Genomic DNA, 23,256 nt, shown 5'->3' on the forward strand with positions numbered 1-23,256 from the left:
TGAATTCTAGCCTTGGAAATCATAATAGAAAGGTTTGATTTGACTTGAAACAAAACACTATTCTTGTGACTGCCTCAAAGTAACTTTTTAACTGTCATTATATTTGTTTACGGTTTTAAAAAATCTTTGAAAAGATCTTTTTAAAGTAAAGAACATAACCATGCAACATAACCCACTTAAATGGAACTATGTTATAGCAAAACTTAATGTTCTCAACGATTCAAAAGGACCAAATAAATATAACAAGACTGACTCAAACATCATGATATCACCACTTTTGAAAGTGATATTTTGTGTCTCTCTTCAAGGATTCTCCAATTTTAGTATCCCTATTCGATACTCTTTCCTTTTGTATCTTCGTTCAGAAATGATATCATACATTTGAATATATGCATACATGTTTAAATAATTATCATTCAATACAACAGAGGAGTTTACCTTGTGTGTTTGGAAGAAGTGCAGAAAGTCATGAAGTGAGTTGATCACCATGCCTCTCAGCTGACCAGACATGACTGCTGCCACTGCCGAGAAGAATTCCTGTACAAGCTCCGTACTGTCAGAGTCATTCGGTCCAACCAGGTACTGCCAGTGCTCAGCATTGTCCACAAACACCTTGGCACAAGTTGGGATCCAGCTATAAATGGAAGAAGGTTAAATAAGAGAAGTCAAAAAATGTACAAAAGTTAATTTTGAAACATTGTTTCAAAGAAATAAACAACAGAGTCCTTACCAGCTGTATTCTTGTGAAACTGGGTAAAGTAACAATTTATTAAAAATCTAGATGCTTATTAAGTAAAGTGGGATAAAGCATCTTCAAAACCAAATGGGATCTCCTTTGGTTATCATGAGATTTAGCCAGATTTCATTCTTCTTTAGAGCGTTTCAGATCTGTTTGCTTTCACAGCCCTATTCATGTTTTAAGGAGCTGGTAACTTGGTAAGGATGTAAACATTTTTTTTTCAAATTAAGTCACAACAATATCTGAGCAGAAGGATCCTAGTCTCCATGGATATTTTTTAGATATAAATAATCAGTCCAATACAAGAACTGGCTCCCAGTTAACAAGGTGGCTAGCTTCCACACAGGAATTAATTTGATCCTGGCTCAGGGCTCAAACTAGCTATGGTGAGGGGTTTTGAAATAACTGACTGTAACAACTTGATCATGTTTCAGGTTAACGTGGTGTTACCTTTTTCTGAGGACTTCGTGAGCCTCCCAGCACTGCTTTCTGATCAGAGATTCAAACTCTGATGGTAACAGAGGTAGATCAGCACGCTCCAACTCCTTCAAATTGATGAACCTCAAATTGATGAACCTACAAACATAAGATAACCTTCACATGTATTCATGTCTAGTTTTTGTTAAATCTAATTAAAGTGCTCTTTCAATACAATAATCAAACAATGCAACAATATTATTAACATATTATAATTCTGATTTTTTTCATTTTACTAATACATGATAGTAAACACAAACTTTCATGGCATTTCAAAAGAAAAAAAATCTTCAGTCATTTTGGCACTTTTTAAGCCTGTTTCCTGCCACAAGCTCCAGAACAGCCCTGCAACAGTTACTAAACAGTAAAATAACAAAGTTCTGCTTATTCTTGTATACAAGTACATGTATGTAATAAATGTGACTTAATCACTTACTCATCAAACCAAATGTCCTGTATTTTCTGCATGATTGGGTTGGTTATAAACAAATGTGTCCTGTTGTACTCTTTCATCTCCAGAAATGTTTCATGCCATGGCACAGGCGCTCGGATTATCCTTCAATAAAAAAAGTAACATCAATATTCTAGAAAATAAAACTAATAAAAACAGACAATGAAGTTTTCTAACCTGTGTCAAAAGTAAATCTTGTACCTTAAAAACTGAGTGTACAATTCTGTAACTGTTGAATATCTAGACATTCAAGCACATTTTTGTAACATTTATATTCTGACTATAATGCTGGTTGCAAATCAACTGTATTTCTTGTTTGTTTAACTGGGCTTGACACCATTTCAAGAGTTTTTTAGTTACGCAAATGCCAGTTGGATAACGTAACCAGTATTCCAGGATTCTATCTCAATACCACAAATAACTTGCAGTTTCTCATCATGAGGTAGAGATGGAAGACCAGTGAGTGCAGTAACACTGTCTTCTGTAAAGTCATCATAAAAAGCATATGCTGTGCCAGGAGACTGAAATGAGCACCTAGGGGCTCGTAGTCTTGTGCTCTTCCTACTGACTCAAATGGACAGGCCAAGACTGACAGAATGTTATAGATTATATACATGTACATGTACATATACACATATGAGATTTTGTCAGCCCCGGTCATAAAACAGGGGGATTTTGTCTGTGGGGAATTTGTCCTTATTCTGTTGAATTATAACTGACATTCAATTCAAAAATATAGATACAAGTACAATCAATATGCTATTATCAATACTAATCAAGAATGACCCAGTTAGTTATCTTAAATTAGAACATATCATGCAGTTCAATGCCGTATTATAGAACAGACACTGTATATAACCAGAGTTAACAAGGTCAACTTTATTACAAGATCATGATTATCCTATTCTATACATAATAATCAATAAATCATTAATCAGTCATTATACACTATTACTTCAAATCATCAGATTTAAGATTATTTAAAAACCACCCTCTGGAATGAATCCAGTGATAAGTACTGGAAATAGGCCAAGGGATTTTTTTTTACCTAGACATAACACAAACATTGAAATAACACCAAATTGATTATATAAATATTCAATTAATTTGAGAGTTGATTGACTGGAAGTTTCAGCTAAACATATCAATAACATGCTTACAGATTATACTGATACCGCTCTCTCTCAGAGATAAGCGATCAGGCAGTTCCTAGATTCCATAATAGTTATCTCCCTTAGCAAAACTATGTAATATAGTTTAGAAATATGCTAAAGATATTTGACATATTCATTTAGACATTTAAATATTACATAATGTAACAACAATATAAGAACTGATTTTTATCATTTAAAATATTTCACAGCAGTGTGGAACGTTCTTGTATAATCTACAGCAGATTTTATTCAGAGAATGGCCCTAAAAAGTGGTGGCCAGGGGAGATTATTTGTGCTATATGAAATGCACCTATAGTATTTATACATGATGATTGAGTTTGTATTATGTTAATGTGTAATTTAGATGTAGAGAGAATATGTACGGAATTTAAGAAATTTATTTCTCTATTTGTGCATACCTTTGAGGAAATGACTTTGGCACTGTTGCGATGTGTAACCTGGCTTTCTCTTCACTGTCTTTGAGGATATAATCAACTGTAAAATAAGGACAGAATTATCTTTACTAGTAGCTACCAAGGAATAATCTCTGAATGATTTGATTAATTAGATTGTGAAGTGCTTTGGTAAAACATTAATGAGCCGCACCATAAGAAAACCAACATAGTGCATTTGCGACCAGCATGGATCAAGACCAGCCTAGGCATCTTTCAAAGCCTATTGCAATTAGAGAAACCGTTAGCGAACAGCATGGATCCTGACCAGACTGCGCGGATGGTCTGGATCCATGCTGGTCGCAATGCACTATGTTGGTTTTCTCATGGTGCAGCTCATTTATATTTTTCTGAAAATCAATCAAAATATCTGACAGCAAACTTAAACAAATGTTTTAATCAAATATGAGCGCATATTTAAAATATGAAATGTTCTTTGCTATTTTTTCATTGTTGTACAATATGAAAAACATCGACCTGCTTTCAAATTGTATAACAGGGCAATTACAATAGCATACCAAGTTTAAATGACATATGGCCACATATATGAAGGAGCTATGAAAATTTCAAACTTATATTATTCATACATACTTTTGTCACTTCAAACTTTTTGAAACTGGTAGGGTTTACCTATAGACTTTCTGATACTGTATTCATAATCATGGTTGATTTCCTCTGATAAGTCCTGGATCATTGGGTTAAGTTCATGGTTGGTAAGTAGCCCGCTGGGAACCATACTACATACATTTTTCATGATGCTGGGGTCTGGCACAGCAATCATTGACTTGTTAATACCCTTTTCTACGTAGTAGTAGTACCTCTGTGAAATGAAATATACCATGACTATATTAGAATGTAAAACCAGTTAAATAAAACTTCAAAGGAGTTGAATCTTCAGGGAAGTTGGTATTCTTTGTATAAAATTCCAGATCTTTGAGTTCCATAAAAGATTTTATCAATCCAAAGAAGCATGACAAAACTTAATTTCCATTTCTGATGATTCAACTTCTTTTGATATGTGTGTCTCTAAAATTAGCAAAGATACAGTGGAAATGAACATTTGTTTCTGTTAAAACAAAGGTAAGACACCAAACTATGTAACTAGGAGTGGCAATCTATCCCCCACTCTTGCAACTTTAATACAGATAAAAGTCCTATGTATGGGTGCTTTACACCTGGAACTCAAAAGAACTGTCTGGGTTTGGAGCATTTTCAGTGCACATTCTATCTTCAAACTAAATTCACCAACATTCTTTCAAATGAGTATTCCACATGGGTAACCGATGGTAACTATAAAGAAATATAGAAACACACACTTCATCTTAAATAACAAAATAAATGTTGGATCTGGACATGACATACGTAGTGAGTCATAATTCATCATCAAAACTATCACATCCACCAGGGCCCAGTTGTTCGAAACTTAACAGGCGTTTAAGCAAACGGTTGGTTAAATTTTAAAGTTATATTTCGGCATTTTAGAAGACTCAGAAAAACAAATGTATGAGTTGAGGATAATGAACACTAAAAAGTCTTTGCAGTAAAAGCAAAACATCATGCAAGTTTTTCCTACCAAGACTAATATTTTTAATCAAAATTTAACAGGCGGTTAGTTTAACAGCCGGTTAAAGTTTCGAACAACTGGACCCAGATCGCCAATGTAATTATAGTTACGCAAACATATATATTTCCAATGGCATTAAAAAATATAAATACTGCAAGGGCCTATACCTCAAGATCTCTGTCTGTAGGTAGTCCTGTCTGTACATCATCCTCGTGTTCTATTGCCATCATAATATCTATCTGTTCATGTGGGGTCAAAGGTCGACTAGGGGGCATCTCCTCTACCTCAGCCAACTCTGGTGATATGTTCAAGTCATGTCTAAATAAGGACAAAAAGAAAATAAGTATTCAAATAATGCAGGTACTAAAAACCAAACAGTTGTAACAATAAAGATATTTATATTGACTATGTAAATAATTGTTCACGGATGTTTGTAATAAAGAGTAAGTAAATCATACAATGTAAAACATAATACAAGTGATTCCTGATGAAGGTTGTTATACAACCGAAACCGGTAGAATATTAGATAATAGTTAAATTGACCTGGTGTTTGACGTGTCATTCCTCCTTTTAATTACTTACAAGTATTTGTAAAGTAGAAGAAATTCCTTTCATGTATTTCAATGAATAGTTGTTACTTCAGTGTAACCAAAAAACTTATCTACAATTACATTCATGCCATACTTAGGTGCAAAAAAATAATTTCCAGATAGGACATGCATATATCACAACCAACATTCAAACTCTGTATCGAAATCAACTTTCTATGGAGACTATCCTTAACTGTTATGTTGTCAAAAACTGCCAGCAAACTTGTTCTCATGCAGTAATATAGCTATTTCTATTATTAGAAAATCATGCTACATAGAAATAAGGGTAAATACAAACCCATTTTGAGCATGTCCATTTGTAGCTTTCCCATTTGGTATTTTCTCTAGAAATGTTTTACTGCGGTTAGGACGTCTCGGACTTTGCATCAACGGACCATTTATTGATGCTGTAAAAGAAAATAAGTAAATATAGACATAGTCATAATAAAGCAAAGTTCATCTAAATTTAAGTATGCTTCTTGTTTTCAAGATGCACCAACATAAATTAGGTCACATGCTGATTTCCAATCTTTTAAGACTGAATGCCCTTCTGGGCAATATTTCAGGCACGGGAAAACACTGGGTAGAATTATCGTCCTTCTGACAGCCAGCAAGATGGCTTCCTGGCAGCCAGATGGCTTCCTCACATGACAAACTTGGATAGGGCTTGAACCCAAAAAGGTAAGGGGCAAGTGATTCTATAATATAATAACCACGTCAATGGAATTATTTTCACACGGGCTTACGGTATGCAGAATTTCTGATAAAAGATAGAATAGCATCTAAAAGAAATTTGCAATTATTTAGAAAATTTAAAACATCAATCACATTTTCACAATATTATGTTCCCAATGTAAAAACCTCATTGGTTGTTAAAATATTTCAGCAGTAACAGACGGAATTTAGTGCCATTTCTAGTCATCAAAACTCCTATTTCCTGGCCATTTCTGTTGTACACTTGTTCGTTTTTGTTTTTTTTCATGAGACTGTGTTCAAAATAATTAACCTACCTCTAGTTTTTTGTCTTTGTAACTTTGGCAAATCTTTCATTTTGAGATCACTTGCGGATGGTGTATAGTTATTAGCGATTGACTCGCTAGGAGTCCTGTGGAACTTCTGTTCTTTGAACGGGGCTGCCAGGGTCCATGATGTCCCCTTCATAATAGGTGGGTGCTCACTGTTACGCAGCACGATCTACAAGTTACAAAGATGTACACTGTTACCAACTGCATACTCAATAAGATACAATAGTTAAGTAAACAAAGTTCAAATACAGATATGAATCTTTCTTTTTTGGGGGAGTTTTTTGGAGAAACTGATTTCGATTTTCAATTCTAACGATTAATTCTACTAAATGATTCCATCACACTTGAACTTATGTGTATTCTCTATACCTGGGGAAATTGAACTTATTTGTTTTAGCTTTATTTTAATGAAAGCTCTATGCCGGGCATCAAGTCCTTTCTAAGTGTAGATCTCTGTGGAGATATATCCATGACCTCACTATACCTAATGACTTGTATCTGTTTCCTTGAGGATTTACCCATGGGACAATCATTTCCTTTGATTTTATCTATAATAAAATACTGCTAAAGGTGTAGTTTTCACTGCAACAGTTACACCTTTTGAAGTTTTATGAAGCCACTGCCTTACCTTAAGGTTGACTCAGGCTGTGTGCCATGGAAGATTTACTTTGCACAGTCTGAACAAAAAAGCAAAGTTTTAGCAACAATTTTTTTTAATTTTTCTAATTTTGTTGTATGGCGGCTGGAGGCTGGCTGCAGTCTGCCCAAGGTTGGTAGTTCAAAATGCCCAAATTATGTTGACTTTCTTCAAAAGTATAGTTCAAATATAAAGTAGCACAATACAGTAAATAAACAAACCTTGTAGAGGTCTGAAGGTTCTTTGACTGCCTGTGGAAGGGGAGGCAGACCTGGAAGACCCCGCGTCTTGCTGCAGCTTTGCAGCGGTGTTGGCACACACTGAAATATTTATGAACAATTATTTAATAAAAGGCTAAACTTTTTTAGCATTTGAGACAAACGGTGTTATCTAGACTGATTTATTTTACAGATCATATAACCAACAGTACATATATACTGCTTATATACATGTACAGTATATTTTTTTACACATGTATAATTATTTGTATAACATGGAATCAAACTGAGATATGCATGCAAAACAGAAAGGAGGAAAAAGGTTCTCATAAAAGGATATATAAATTTTCTCCGAAACAACCAAAACAAGCAAGAATATGTAAAAGTTTATGGCATATAAAAAAACTGGCACATGCAAACTATTCATATCTAATTATACAAGATAGTGTATTATAAGGCTAAAAGCTGATTCTTTTAATTAATTCAGAATTAAAGATTTAGGCAGTGGACCCGTAATGGCAGTCAGTAATTTCTGTGCCATTGTGTATACTTATATGGTGTCTGTATTCTTCGGACAATAATCTAGCTCATACCAGCACATGACTTTCTATTCATACCACAAAAATGTCAAGATTGCATAGAGAACACATAATCAAACAGAAATCTCCAAATGTCATTAAGGGCCCACTACCTTAAGCTTTCTGAAAGTATCATGGTTATGTTGTAGCTTTTATCAACAGGAGGTACTTCAAAGGGAATTGATCATCAATCTATTTGTGCTGTTTATGTTTAGCATCATTTTTAATAGTACCTTAGCCAGTGTTTAGTACCAACCAATATTCTATTAGTACCTTACAACTTCTACAACAAGAGGTTGAATGACTTTAGACCAACTTAAGGTGCCCAGGGATCAAAGTCACCATGTATTTAGACTTACTGTAGGTTCCTACGGTGTTGTACCTACTTTAGAAGTTAACTGGGCAGCTGTTCAAATAAATTGCAGATAAATAACAACTTCCACACAAAACAATCAAGCAGTTGAATGGTAACAAACAACTTCCACACTTACTATCAAGCAAATGACAGGTAACAAACAACTTCCACACTAACAATCAAGCAGATCACTGGTAATGAACAACTTCCACACTAACAATCAGGCAAATTACAGGCAACAAACAACTTCCAGTTTAGATCCACACTAACAATCAAGCAGCTGACTGGTAACGAACAACTTCCATACTAACTATCAGGCAACTGACTGGTAATGAACAACTTCCATACTTACTATCAGGCAACTGACTGGTAATGAACAACTTCCACACTAACTATCAAGCAACTGACTGGTTCTATGAGCAACTTCCACACTAACTATCAAGCAACTGACTGGTAATGAACAACTTCCACACAAACAATCATGACTGGTACTAAACTATTTCCACACTAACTATCAAGCAGCTGACAGATAATAAACAACTTCCACACTAACAATCAAGCAGTTGACAGATAATAAACAACTTCCACACTAACAATCAAGCAGTTGACTGATAATAAACAACTTCCACACTAACAATCAAGCAGTTGACTGATAATAAACAACTTCCACACTATCAAGCAACTGACTGGAAATGAACTACTTCCACACTAACTATCAAGCAACTGACTGGTTATGAACAACTTCCACACTAACAATTAAGCAACTGACTGATAATGAACTACTTCCACTCTAACTATCAAGCAACTGACTGGTTATGAACAACTTCCGCACTAACAATTAAGCAACTGACTGGTAATGAACAACTTCCACACTAACTATCAAGCAACTGACTGGTAATGAACAACTTCCACACAAACAATCATGACTGGTACTAAACTATTTCCACACTAACTATCAAGCAGCTGACAGATAATAAACAACTTCCACACTAACAATCAAGCAGTTGACAGATAATAAACAACTTCCACACTAACAATCAAGCAGTTGACTGATAATAAACAACTTCCACACTAACAATCAAGCAGTTGACTGATAATAAACAACTTCCACACTTACTATCAAGCAACTGACTGGTAAAGAACTACTTCCACACTAACTATCAAGCAACTGACTGGTTATGAACAACTTCCGCACTAACAATTAAGCAACTGACTGATAATGAACTACTTCCACACTAACTATCAAGCAACCGACTGATAATGAACTACTTCCACACTAACTATCAAGCAACTGACTATGAACAACTTCCGCACTAACAATTAAGCAGTTGACTGATAATGAACAACTTCCACACTAACTATCAAGCAACTGACTGGTAACAAACAACTTACACACTAAGTATTAAGCAAATGACAGGTAACAAACAACTTTCAGTTGAAGTTCCACTAACTATCAAGCAAATGACTGGTAATGAACAACTTCCACACTAACTATCAAGCAAAAGACTGGTAATGAACAACTTCCACACTAACTATCAAGCAATTGACTAATAATGAACAACTTCCACACTAACTATCAAGCAACTGACTGGTTATGAATAACTTCCGCACTAACAATTAAGCAGTTGACTGATAATGAACAACTTCCACACTAACTATCAAGCAACTGACTGGTAACAAACAACTTCCACACTAAGTATTAAGCAAATGACAGGTAACAAACAACTTTCAGTTGAAGTTCCACTAACTGTCTAGCAAATGACTGGTAATGAACAACTTCCACACTAACTATCAAGCAGCTGACTAATAATGAACAACTTCCACACTAACTATCAAGCAACTGACTGGTAATGAACAACTTCCACTCTTTAAAAAGTGAAAACAACTTTAACAAAATACATAACATACTTCTTTGCATCTTAAAATCAGTGTATTGATCTTACATTGAAAAAAAAAAACTAAACTAGAGATGCTTTTGAGAAAAGCGCATGTCTCCAACAACTGCCCCTATGAAAAATGTCTAGTTTCTCTAGATGGTTTAGACAAGTGGATCCAATTAGATGGTCTGGACGAGTGGATCCAATCAGTAATTCAAGGGCCATAAATCGAAAGTGCCTGGGCGGATTTGCCTAGTTATCGAACTTGGCTAAGGTCTTATGGCCAAACACATTTTGTTCAAGTTTGGTGAAGATCGGATGAAAAATGTCCGACTTAGAGAGTGGACAAGAGTAAAAAGGCAGATTTTTCGGTAATTCAAGGGCCGTAACTCCAAAATGCCTTAACCAATTTGGCTAGTTATCGAACCTGGCTGAGGTCTCATTGTCAAACACATTTTGTTCAAGTTTGGTGAAGATCGGATGAGAAATGTTCGACTTATAGTGCAGACAAGAGTAAAAAGGCAGATTTTTCGGTAATTCAAGGGCCGTAACTCCAAAATGCCTGGACAGATTTGGCTAGTTATCAATCTTGGCTGAGGTCTCATGGTCAAACACATTTTGTTCAAGTTTGGTGAAGATCGGATGAGAAATGTTCGACTTAGAGTGCGGACAAGAGTAAAAAGGCAGACTTTTGGTAATTCAAGGGCCATAACTCAAATGCGCCTGGACCGATTTGGCTAGTTATCGAACTTGGCCGCGGTCCTATGGTCAAACACATTTTGTTTAAGTTTGGTGAAAATCGGATGAGAAATGTTCGACTTAGAGTGCAGACAAGCTTTGTGACAGACAGACACACACACACACAGACTGGAGTAAATCAATGTCTCCCACACCACTGTGTGGTGGGAGACATAAAAATCTATAGCATAGAATGAATGACTGTTCCATAATACACTCATTGAACTACTGCACCATTACAAATCACAACAGTCTGATAGTTCATGTCTGGAAGTTGAGCTGTTCTTACGTTTGAAAGCTGAACTGTTCTTATGTTTGTATGTTATTATGTTTGAAAGTTCATGCTGAATTACTGATATAATTTACAGCTTAGATAAGTCAACTGAGTTCTTTTCTGTCTGTTTTCGAGCTCTTAATAATGTATAAAAAGCAAACTGCAAATAAAAGACATGCATTCAGAATTAAAGAAGCTGTGAGGTGTATTTATTTACTTTGTCAGTAGCTAAAAAAAACACTTTTTTTTATATTGATCATGGAAGTTCTAGAACCATTTCACTATCGATTCCCTCTTCATGTTTAGAAACGAGAGTGCCATAAATACAAGAGCTATCGGGGCACTTAATCTACCCACTTAATCTATGGTCTTATCAATGATTTAACACCAATACAGACGGAATAATCAATCAGCCACTGCTTGTTTTGACATTAGGTACTGTTCACAACCCACTTTATATTCTAGATAAGTAAATGCTTCACAACATTTATTGGTACAGGCCTTTAAGACATAGGTCTTTTAGTTTGAATTATTAATGACAGATCTGTATTTATCGCTCTTAACAATCTCTTTTCATTTTATTTGGCAGTCTATTGCAAAGAAGAAAAAACACCCTTTTCATAATGGGAATATGTATGCATTTTGAGGTCATTAAACTGCGTCTGAAGAATTTAAAAAGAAAAAATTGGTCCAAAGTTGTAATTCACTTATATAAACTTAATGTATTAGGTGATAAGCAAAAAGAATGTTTGCCACATCTGACTGCCTGGCAGACATTTAGACCAAAAGTTTGAAAGCAATATGACATGCTTGCAGTTTCATGGCCAAAAGAGAATATTTCACCAATGCCTTTCCCCCACCTCCCCTCAACAAGATATTTAAGTAATTCCCCTTTGTAGTGTTATTCCAGGTGGATACTTGGCATCATAAACACCAACAGTAATACAGAAAAATATGTTATGATAATACACTGGGATCCTAAGAAATATACTACCATTACATAACAACTGGAAACATTTAGAATGAGAGTAATTAACAGAAACCAATTTCATTGTTTTAACTTATCACTCTTCCATCTGCAAAGAAAAGGTTCCAACAACTTATTCCAAACCAGAGAACAGCAGCTTAATGAAGGGACGGTGGATCAAGACCGTGGCCAAAGACTCATTCAAACCAGTAACGTTCATCCTGTCATGATCCACTTAATCTAAATACCGATACAATTGGCAGTTTTTATAGATTTTAAGAATGGATGTCAATTCAACTTTGGGTTTATGGAGTGCTTTCTTTAGTTGGCGTTTATGTACTTAAATATTTCTTGGCTTAAGTGTCTGCTCTGACTCTTTTTTTAGTGATCTACAGGGGTGTATATAAGCTGTCTAGTGATTGCATAAGAAAGGTCTATGCCGATAACCTGTGACTCTTTATCTAAGACTACAACAAATTGTGAAGTCTTTAAAAGATTATGTGAAAGATAAATGGAATTAAAATATTCAATTAAAAATATATCTCTTTACTAAAGCAAAAGATTAAATAGTAAAAAAAAGACTTCACAAAAAGAATGCATTCAATGCTGTTGAAAATCATGTACAATCAAGTCTCTATAAATAGAAACATGCAAGTCATATCTGTCTCATGTAAAATAATGATAGAAAATTACAAAGCATTAAGCAGTTGTAAGGAATATGGCTTTGGCTCCTATACAGCCAACACTGCAACTGTGTCTCTTTTTCACAATTTGTGATATTTTTTTGGCTGATATCATATCTATTTTTCTGAAATGTTACAAATTCATTTAAATAATAGTAGAATAATTTCATAACAAATGTCACATTTGAATAAAAATGTACAATGTACCTTGGTAAAGCTACAGTATATGAAAAGCATATCTAAGCAGTAAGTATAAGCTGTGTATACATAACAAAGCAGTGCATGAATTGAAAAAAAAAACAATACCAAAATATAAATCATACCTTTGTTGGAATTGGTGGAATGATAAAATTGTCCTAAAAATTTCAAATGAATAGTTTATAAAATGATATGAAACGACAAGATCTACATTCATCATCTAGCTGCTACTAGTATGTATTGCTAAAAAATTAATTTATACACAAACAAAATTTCTAAAGAAAATAAGTACATGTATAGTAGTTGAGCATGCTCCATTCTAAGGAAATGTATCAGAACAATTTTAAGAAATAAGTTTTTATAAGGACGTATAGGTTTATTATATATTGTTTTGACATGCACCATTTATGTCCAGTTTAATAATAAATATTGTTTAAATATCTGTAACACTCAACAGATTAAACAAACAAACACTTCAATGTAATGATAGCTTTTATTATTGTTTTAAGAATTCTGTGTCAATCATACGAACACTATTTTGTTATGTTTTGAATGAAATACACAATTTTAAATGAAAATGTGCATTAATTATTATGAGAAGTGGTGGAAATCTTAATTCACTGAAATGCTTGAAATTTTCTAGAAAGGCAAGAAATGCTTATAAACAGAATGGCAGATGTCCTGCCACAAATACTTAACCAGGAAATTAATTATAGTTACAAAATGTATTTATAAGCTTTCAAATCCATCATAGTATTAACTTTTACCATATTGTGGTATTGTTGCATTAGGTGGCCTTGTAGTCTAGTGGTAACACGACTGACTGCCAATCCAGAGGTTCAGGGTTCAAAATTTAATACTAGTCCAGACACTGAGAGTTTCTGAGATGCTTGTGAGTGTCACCCATCCAACTACAAGGTCAGTACTGGTTCTGCCCAAGAAAGACTGCCATGCATGTATCGGTGCTTGACTATATTCGGGCATGTCACAGAACCAGACTGCCTATTCGAAAAAGTGCTAGGCAAAAGTTAGCCAGACATGTCTGTGTCTAAAAGACTTCCCTCTTTCCTATGGGGGTTTTCTTTCACTCTTTCCTTCTGTTCAGAGCAAGTGTACTGGTAATGTATGAATTAGGTAAGTTTTGTGGCTGTCTTTGTATGTTAGGCACCTTTGAGCATATTTACTCAGAAAATGGTGCAGGTGCTATTGAAGTCTGATATAATATATTGTAATGCACTTAGATATATAAATAATTACAGGGGTTTCACTAATTACTGAAGAAGAAGGTAGAAGTTTATAGGCAGATGGGGCCAGGGTATGAGGGTCCTCTCAATTTATAATTTAGAACTTTACTTGCTACCAGAGAAAATGTTTGGGCTCCATATTACCACTATATCAGGGAGAAACCCCTGAATTATCAAAAAAAAAAACAACACTTTCTCAAATATTGTGTAATTTTTTCTCCAACTGTCCTATTCATATAAGGCTTAAAGCAGAGGCTTTCCAAAGATAATTCTTATGCCTTTACTGTGTAGAAGACAGTTCACAAATTGCTATGCTATCATTTAGTAAATCTACATTATTGTTGATAAGCAGTTTTATTATTTCATTCAGAAGTATATTGAATCCGAGGAAATAAACAAACATTAATGAAATATACTGAACCCTGCACATATTTCCAAAATTTTACCAAACTGTACCTATCCATTGTGTTTGTGATAATTTTGAGGTGAAAACAAGGTGTTGAACATTATCTGTTTTGTTGCACTTAGTGCATTTCCCTCTACTTTGGAAAGAATCAGTACTTGCCTCTTTACACTATGGTGGAAGACATAATTATATATCTCAAACATATCCAATCATTGAACCAGGCTTCACAATTGAGGATTCGAACTTCAGATGTTTGGATTGGCAGTAAAGCAAGTTACCAACAGACAACTATGCCATTACTTAAGTTAGGTTGTTTCAATTTTTAAATGACACTACAATGGTAAGCTATGCACTGAAGTACATAAAGGACTATGTATGTTTATAGTATAATTTGGCTGGGTGTGATTCATAGTTGGAGTTGCTATAGAGCAGGTCCCCATGGCCCAAATGGGGTTGCTTCTAGTATGTCTGTTTACTTTAATTTAGATATTTAATTTGAACTGCACAAATGTCATAAAATCACTTAAGCTATTTAGCAATGAAGCACTGGACTTTCATAGGCAGCAGTACAATAGTAAAAGGACAAAACAACAATTATAAAATGAAATATAACAGAAATTTATGAAATAGTCATTCCACTCTGAGTTTTGAACATTAGGTAATTTAATTAACACAATACCATTGAAATGATCCTTGCATAAACAAACTGAATTGTTTATTGAAATGATTGCTACAGCAGACTATTATTTTTAGCATTTTCAAAGACATCTATGATCTAACCAGTATTCAATTTCAATCATACCTAAGGCTTATCCTAATTATTATCCTCATAATTCTTATGGGGGCTACTGACCGTACATGCAACATTCTATTCATTTTAAAAATCACTGAATGCATTATCACAGTTATCAATTAAATAATTGTAACATGTGAACTGTTTCATTTGAATCATGGCAAAAATTGGAGCGCTTGCACTTAATCTTCAACTTTGTACTGCTATAAAATCAATACTGTTTACACTTGGCAATCTGTCGCTATAATAATTATAATAGCGGTTTCAAGATTCTCAAGAAATTAAAGTAATAAATATATGAGGGATATACACCCACACTTTGCCCAACACCCCAACTTGCTGTGCATACGCATAGTTAATTTCCGGGAACCGCTAAAGTGCATTCTACCCCAAAAGTTAAAAATTCTGAAATCTTTGGTTAAAAAAGATGAGTTGACCATGTGATAAAAAATTATGCAACTTAAAAGATAGTGCCACTTTCACAGTTGTAGAGCCACTGTAGCTTTCGGCATGCATTGATAACACAATACTTACTTGTACAACATCCACACAATATTTCTGTTTAAATACCTGAAAACAATCCTTATTATGTCGTTGCAAAACATTCTTTACCTTCGCCCTTTCGAGCGCCATTTTCCAGTGTTGTGGTAACGATTTAAGATGAAAATCCTCTTTCTTATTGAATTTCCCTCTGATATATACTATCGAACAATTAGTTTCAATTTTATTGTTTTAACAAAATTGTAACTGAACAATTCTCGGAGGTTATATGGTCGAAATATCCATTATTCGGCAAATTTCTAATTGTAAACATCCGACCTAAGGTTGTCCTCCATTTTCCCAAGCAACATCCGGGGATTTGGTTGCCAAGATTAAGCCTCGTTTTTCGATAATCAAAGTATGCGAAGTATCACGGGTTAGGTTAACGACCACTAAATGGTTAAGCGAAATCTATGTGCATGCATTTTGAAAAATATACTTCTTTTTTTAATATAATTAACTGAGTGGTTACAATTGTGCGATTTGCAGACGATGCAATCTGATCGCCTATCTCCATAAAAAGATTGTTAGGATTTGGGGAGAAGCGCATTAGATTATTTTTCAAAGTTCTATTTAAAATTTAAAACTTCTCATATTTATTTTGTTTTTCCCGCCAAGTTATTCTACGTTATTTCTGTTGGGAAGGGCCGTTTACTGATGTTGTAAGAACTTGTGGCCCGACCCATTTGCTTATTTTCTTGGCTGACATGTACACTTTTTTGATATTTGTTATTATAAATGTAAATATTAATAAGCAATAAAATATGATTAAACTAAATTTAAAATCGTTCGTTGTAATTTCAAGCGCCTGGTGTTTGGTTTGTTTGTCTGTTTATTTAGATATTGACATCAAGGTAACAATAACAACATTCATGATTAAATATAAAAAATTAACAGCAAAATAAAATGTAATAAATATCATGAAATGTCAGTACATCAATATCAGGGATAACACAAAAAAAGGAAGAAATCCCTTATTTACATTGTTGTATTATGAATCCCTAATTCTTACCTCATTTTCCCAATTAAAAAGTGAGTTTGCTATTTTTATTGCTATCTTGAAACTGACTGTTAGGGAAAAACTCCATCTGTTCTTAAACAAACCACCTCCAATACACATATGCCAATGGATTTAAGGCAGACCGCATTGGTATGCCTTACACCACGCTCATTCTAGTCCTCCTGAGAGGTGTACATTGTTTTGTCTCGGAAACTATGTTAAAACACTTGACGTGTGCGTCAAAACACAAAACGTCATTTGCGGATGCTATTGATATGTTTGCCGTTTGATGCTGTAAACATTCAGTCATTCAGCATTCTGTACTATGTGCTTGTTGGTTACCTGTTAACGCTCCTGTTTTTCCCCGTGCAGCTACCAATACATATTATACATGAGCGAAATCAATTCATTTTCAATGAGAAGTGTGCACGCACGAAGTTTTGAGCATTTAAGAGAGGTAGGTGTTTGGCCTACCATAGATTCTAAACTGGAGGAACAGAGATCTTTAATAAAATTCCTGCTTTTAGAGGGTGAAAAACCTTGCCATATTTTTCAAGGGTTGCAAAAACGTTTTTCTAAAGTCTGCATATCCCTTTCAACCATTAATGGTTGGGCTTCACAGTATATGGAGGGCAGAACAAGCGTAAGGAACAAGCCTAGGTCAAGGAGACCCACCGAGGCAGTGACTTCTACAGTGGTGGCGCATGTTAAGGTCTTTGTCAACAAAGAACACAGAGTGCCATTGCAGAAGGTAGCTAAGAATTGGTAAAGCGTTGGAACATCAGATTTTAAACGCACAGTTAGGTATGAGCAAGGTAAGTGCTAGACTGGTGCCAAAACATCTGACAAAAGACCAAAAGGCATCCGGGGTGACCATAGCAAAGTCTTACTGAACAATTGGGGCGTTTTAACTGTGATGAAAATAAGTTTTTGAACTGTATTGTCACTGGGGATGAAATGTGGATTCATTTTGCTGAACCTGAAACAAAAGCTCAGTTAGAAGCAGTGGAAAGCTTGCAAGGTTATGCTAGTTGCACTTTGGAAGTCACGTGGAATAGTACTAGCTCATTTCATGCCAACGGTCAAACTGTAACCAAAAGCTCAGTTAGAAGCAGTGGAAAGCTTGCAAGATTATGATGGTTGCACTTTGGAAGTCACGTGGAATAGTACTTGCTCATTTCATGCCAACGGTCAAACTGTAATCAAAAGCTCAGTTAGAAGCAGTGGAAAGCTTGCAAGATTATGATGGTTGCACTTTGGAAGTCACGTGGAATAGTACTTGCTCATTTCATGCCAACGGTCAAACTGTAACTGCTAGATGCTTTTCAGGGGTAATTTTGGAGAAAAAAAACTCAAAGAAAAACTGAAAAAATTGCGTCCCATGCTAGCCCAGAAAATGAAATGTCTTCTTTGCATGACAATGCCGCCCTCCCCACCCTCTCCCACCCCTGTCACATAATACTGCCTCATCTACAGTAGAACTTCAACTCCTTCAAGTGACAATTGTTGTCCCACCCTCCATACAGCTCCGACCGTACCCCCTGCGACTTTTAATTGTTCCAGAACTGAAAAAAAGGCTCGCTGAAATTAAATGTGAGACCAGGGCGGCTTTGTTTTCAGTTGTAAATCGGAACCTCAGCAGTAGGTCTACTTCATGATTTGCAGAGCGAATACAAACGCTCCCACGAAGATGGCAAAAGTGTATAGACGTAGATGGGGAATACATGGAGAAAGAATAAAAAGAATTTTTGAAAAATATTGAACGTTGTTTTTTTTTTTGTTTTTTTTTTTAGAAAGAGCAAAAAGTCCGGATATTTTCCGACCGCCCCTCGTACATAATGATGTATTATTATAATTTGGTTACACCAAGGTGATGGGCATTGCATTCAACATGCTCGTATTGACACCATGGATCACTCTTTTACAAATGAATCTGACTCCAACTGTCCACATGGCTTATAACTTGCAACAATTAACAATGTCGATTTTGAGCGGAAATTCAGCATTATTACGCCTTCGAATAGCAGTGCAGTTTTGTAGTTTCAACCGTTTTGGTTGTAAATTGCGATGCAAAGATATACAGCGATTTATCAAGGATCGCCGAATGCATTTTGGAAACTCGTACACAATCATCTTCATGATAACCACTACCACTAGCAGCATCGTCGCCATCATCAGCATCATCATCGTTTTTATTATCAGCATCCATTTCATCTTCATTGTCATCAGTTTTATCATCATTTTATAATGATCACTGTCATTATCAACTTGGTGATCATTGTGATGATAACTTTTCCTCAGTGACGACTTTTATCACCTTTTTGCTAGTTTTCCCTGGATGAGCTGTTAAGATCGGTGGATGCTCCGGCGTCAGACGTCCATATAATGTCCGTTGTTCACAATTTACTTCCCATGAGATGCTTGATGCATTTTCACGAACATTGGATATAAGCATCATTACATTTGCTTCTTTTGAGTTTGTCCAGACGGTTTCATTTGATTGCATTTTTCAGGGTAGGTGACGGACTCAGAGTTACCATGGCTCTCTTATTTCATTTTCCCAAAACGATAGATTCTCATTTGTTTAATAATGTAATGGATAAAAAACAAAACAGCCGTCAATTTACAATTTACTTATATTCCAAAGTTTCGGCTACATGCCTTCTTCAGGGAATAATAATAAATTAATAATCATAAATAATAAATCATTTGTTTAATAAAATAGGATAAAAAGCACACGTACACGAACGCGCCAGCGAACGCACGCGCACACAAATTCTTTTTTGTGGTTTATGTCTAATTATCCAACGCTGTTTGACTGCCTAGATTAATTTGGTTGCAACGTATTGTTAGTCACTACCAAAATTCTGTCAAGTATTGGTAGCCATTTAAAACGGCCGAGTATTGTTAACCACTACCAATAACTGATACTAGTCTGTGGTCAAACACCGCCTGAAACACGGCAAAGACCATCCACAGTAAGGAGTAAATAAAATGTGATGGGAGAACATTAAAGCAAAACCAAGGAAAACAATTAAATTAATAAAACATCGATCGATACCGATTTCCTTCGTTTTGAACTAGGTATCAGGAAGGGTTCGAGTACTAACCAGTGACCGGGTTAGTAGCCCGTTGGTTTCCGGGCCGACGGATTCGAATTCAAGGATTGCATACGAAGAAGAAGAAGTATTCAAGGATGGATTAGGGTTCGTTTTTTTTTATAAGTATTGGACTTCTGCACAAGAATGTTTAATATTGATGACCAGTTAACAAGGTATATCACTAACCATTTTAGTAATATCTGGCCGTCGGTTTAAACGTCTGCTATCCACTGAATGGCACGCTTCTTCCAGTACCTTGTAATTATCCAAAGATATCCGATGTGTCAGTGGAAAAAGCTGAATAATTTTGTTGGCAGTATACCTCGATAAAATCTAGATAATACTGTTTCTAGAGAGAGAAAAAAACTTACGTGCGTGTAATATCGTCATTAGATAATTAAAAATGTTTACACAATATTATTTTTTTCTTGTTCAATCAGATAATTCAGATGTTCTTACTGACATTGCTTACATTTTAGCAATTCTTATATCTTTTTGATCATCTAACAGTAATTTAAGTGCAAAACGTTATATTGTATATTTTCACAGGACTTTTGCTAATCCTGAATTGAAATACAATCGCAAAATCAGTCTTTGTTATGTAAACTCAAGAAAATCTGGGTTTTACAGATCCGTGGGGGTGGGGATATTTATGGCTTACATTTCTTTGATTTGCTTAGAAACTTTTCCATCTTTCACATTCAACGAATATGCAAATGACGAAAGCATTTATGTATGTTTATTTTTTCACAGAAGCAGACATTTTTGCATATGGTTGTGAAAGGACTAGATTTTTTGTTTCATTTTGAGAAATTTATTGCCTAGGAATCATTTTGTTGCTGATAGATGCCGAAATTACTATAAAATATGGCTGTTAATTCAAATCACAATGTAAATGTTGAACTTTATGGATCCTCTTCTAATGGTTTTACGGCCAATCAAGACACTTCGTCTTCATACAGTGAAATGGATTTATATCGTGGCAATTCCGTTGTCGTTTACAAAAATGAGACAAACTACTGGACAGAAATGTGTTTCCCAGAGGAAAGTAATTGCCAGATGCAAGTAGAAAGTTACGAAGCACACAGACATATTTTGCCGTTTTCACACTGTGACGAGTCGCAAGAAAATATGTGCCATTGTTGCGGACAATATAGGGACGACGTGACGGATTATAGTCGCAGCTGGCACCAATTTTCGGACGTCACGATCGAACCCGTTCGTTTTCTGACTGGCTGGGAAAATGAACCGACTTCGTCCGATACTTCAGCGGGGAATAGCGAATCTGAGGGTGAGCCAAGTAAAAATAAATCCAAACCCGTGCGGCGCGTTCCTGAGCTCGTGCGAATAGGGGCAACAGTGAGAGAGAGAACGCGCATGCATATGTTGAACGACGCCTTTGATGAACTTAGGAAAGTAGTTCCGAAAAACAGTCTTGGAGAACACCAAAAATTGTCCAAAATTGCGACATTAAGGTTGGCTATACAGTATATTGCCGCGCTTGTGACGACCCTGCGAACATCCGGTGTGGAAATAGCAAAGATTCGGGGTTCGTGTATTGGAGACCGGCGTGGAAAGAGACGGTCAAAACTGGTGAAGAAATTTTTCGTAAAGTAAATGACTTCATGACATCCTTTTCAAACAACTTGTTCTACAGTTGTTCAAACAATTGTCGGAAAAAAAATGGTATTTTCTTGGATTTACTAAGTGATATTTAAATGAACCTACACATTTTATGTAATGACTGATTCTTTCCTTTTTGTGTAATTTTATATTTTCTCCGGAATAATTGTGTAATTATCACTATCCTTTGAATTACTCCCAACTGATGTTAGAAGTAATTTTATCCGTGTTTTATGTTTTTATGATGTTCAGTATTGAAGATAATTATTTTTATGACTTTTTAATTTCGATATGCTAATTCACGACCATGCTCAAAGCGGCATCTTAAATTTCTGACTTTAAAAACAAATGATGTAATTTATTCGCGTCGATTTTATATCGGGATATTCAAATGGAAAATGTTAATCATCACAGAATTATTATGGAATTGTAAGAGATAATATTTTAATGCTATGAACGCATGTGACCTTACAATGATTTCTCTCCGGAAGCTCCAGTTCATCAAGGGGCATGAGCAATTTGTGTTTGCGCATGTGCACACACCTAATATTTTAAAGACATTGCTGGATCTACAGTTTTGTATCTTTTGCCTTTGAAAAAAAACTCCTTATGCAAAAATGGACTAACCGTTAATAACTTTTCTTTCAGAGGATGAAAAGAAAAAAATAATAAAGTAATATTCTGAGGTTAGAACGATTCCATAGATTTAGAATGTCGCTTCTTTCATAAGGACAAAGACAAAAATAGACCATAGATTTAAACATAGTTTGGGTCTACAAATGACGATCTTACGTTTTGTGGAAGTGATTGCATTGAAAAACGTACAGTCGAGAAGGTTTTAACTAGTGCTCACCAAAGTCTTTAAGAACTCCGTTTTTTTTTTATTTTGGGAAACAGGCAAAACTTGATTTTCTATATTCCAATACACTTTATTTTCTGTTTCATCTTATTTCGGAATTTCTCTATTAAGCTTATTCCACTAAGAAAATATAATATCGCAAAGTTTTCTCTTGATTTTCTTTCCTTTTTTATTTTCAAATTCCCTTTTGAATAATTTTATTTTTCAAACTTCCATTTGACTTGATGTTTTCTATTTTCTTATTATTACTTCTTTTTTATACCTTTTACTTCTGAAATTCTCTTGTCGCAAAGTTTTCAGTGGGTTATCAGTATTTGATCACAGTCTGATGAAATCTTTAGGGTTACATATTGCGAGAAAATTTATTAGTTCGAGAGGAAATTCGGTTATCCAATTAATGGTCATTTAAATGAAATGTGAATTGATAAAAATATTTGTAAGCTATGGTGGGTCGTAGTAATCAATTTTTTTTCTTAGCGCTTCAACCAGAAATGATCATGTTAAAGTGTCTTTAAACATATAACATCACAGCGAACAAAACTACGGAAGCCGAGAATTATCACCATTTTATTTCATGCCTTTTTTGAGTAGTTATAACCATTTTGCTCGTTATCAGTTTAAAATATATTTGACATTTTTATCATGAAGTTCAATAAGTCATTGAAAAACAGCATAAATACTTACCGTATTGCACACCAGGTCATCGAATACGG

General features: G+C 35.0%; 3 protein-coding genes across 3 annotated transcripts in view; 1 reads left to right on the plus strand and 2 right to left on the minus strand.

Annotated features, from left to right (window-relative positions):
• The window catches only part of LOC123564713 (dynein axonemal heavy chain 3-like), a 77,587-nt gene extending 72,437 nt beyond the window's left edge, over positions 1 to 5,150 (minus strand). The window contains exons 1-6 of the mRNA XM_053527486.1: positions 5,005 to 5,150; positions 3,904 to 4,093; positions 3,241 to 3,316; positions 1,653 to 1,772; positions 1,190 to 1,315; positions 439 to 634 (exon numbers count right to left, since the gene is read on the minus strand). Coding sequence (XP_053383461.1) covers positions 439 to 634; positions 1,190 to 1,315; positions 1,653 to 1,772; positions 3,241 to 3,316; positions 3,904 to 4,093; positions 5,005 to 5,112 — 816 coding nt within the window. The 5' untranslated portion in view covers positions 5,113 to 5,150. The remainder of the gene's footprint in view (positions 1 to 438; positions 635 to 1,189; positions 1,316 to 1,652; positions 1,773 to 3,240; positions 3,317 to 3,903; positions 4,094 to 5,004) is intronic.
• A 547-nt stretch (positions 5,151 to 5,697) lies between these two features.
• LOC128549823 (dynein axonemal heavy chain 3-like) lies at positions 5,698 to 16,269 on the minus strand. Its single transcript, XM_053527493.1, has 5 exons — positions 16,033 to 16,269; positions 13,103 to 13,135; positions 7,311 to 7,409; positions 6,438 to 6,621; positions 5,698 to 5,834 (listed from the first exon to the last, which is right to left on the minus strand). The coding sequence occupies exons 1-5, from the start codon at positions 16,051 to 16,053 to the stop codon at positions 5,698 to 5,700; spliced, it is 474 nt and encodes a 157-aa protein (XP_053383468.1). The 5' UTR covers positions 16,054 to 16,269.
• Positions 16,270 to 20,846: 4,577 nt separating this feature from the next.
• LOC128548655 (uncharacterized) lies at positions 20,847 to 22,551 on the plus strand. The gene has a single exon (XM_053524021.1). It carries the CDS (start codon positions 20,929 to 20,931, stop codon positions 21,676 to 21,678), a length of 750 nt encoding a protein of 249 aa, XP_053379996.1. The 5' UTR covers positions 20,847 to 20,928; the 3' UTR covers positions 21,679 to 22,551.
• Positions 22,552 to 23,256: the final 705 nt, after the last annotated feature.

The sequence above is a fragment of the Mercenaria mercenaria genome, chromosome 2 (genome assembly GCF_021730395.1).
Source record: "Mercenaria mercenaria strain notata chromosome 2, MADL_Memer_1, whole genome shotgun sequence".
NCBI classification, from domain to species: Eukaryota; Metazoa; Mollusca; class Bivalvia; order Venerida; family Veneridae; genus Mercenaria; species Mercenaria mercenaria.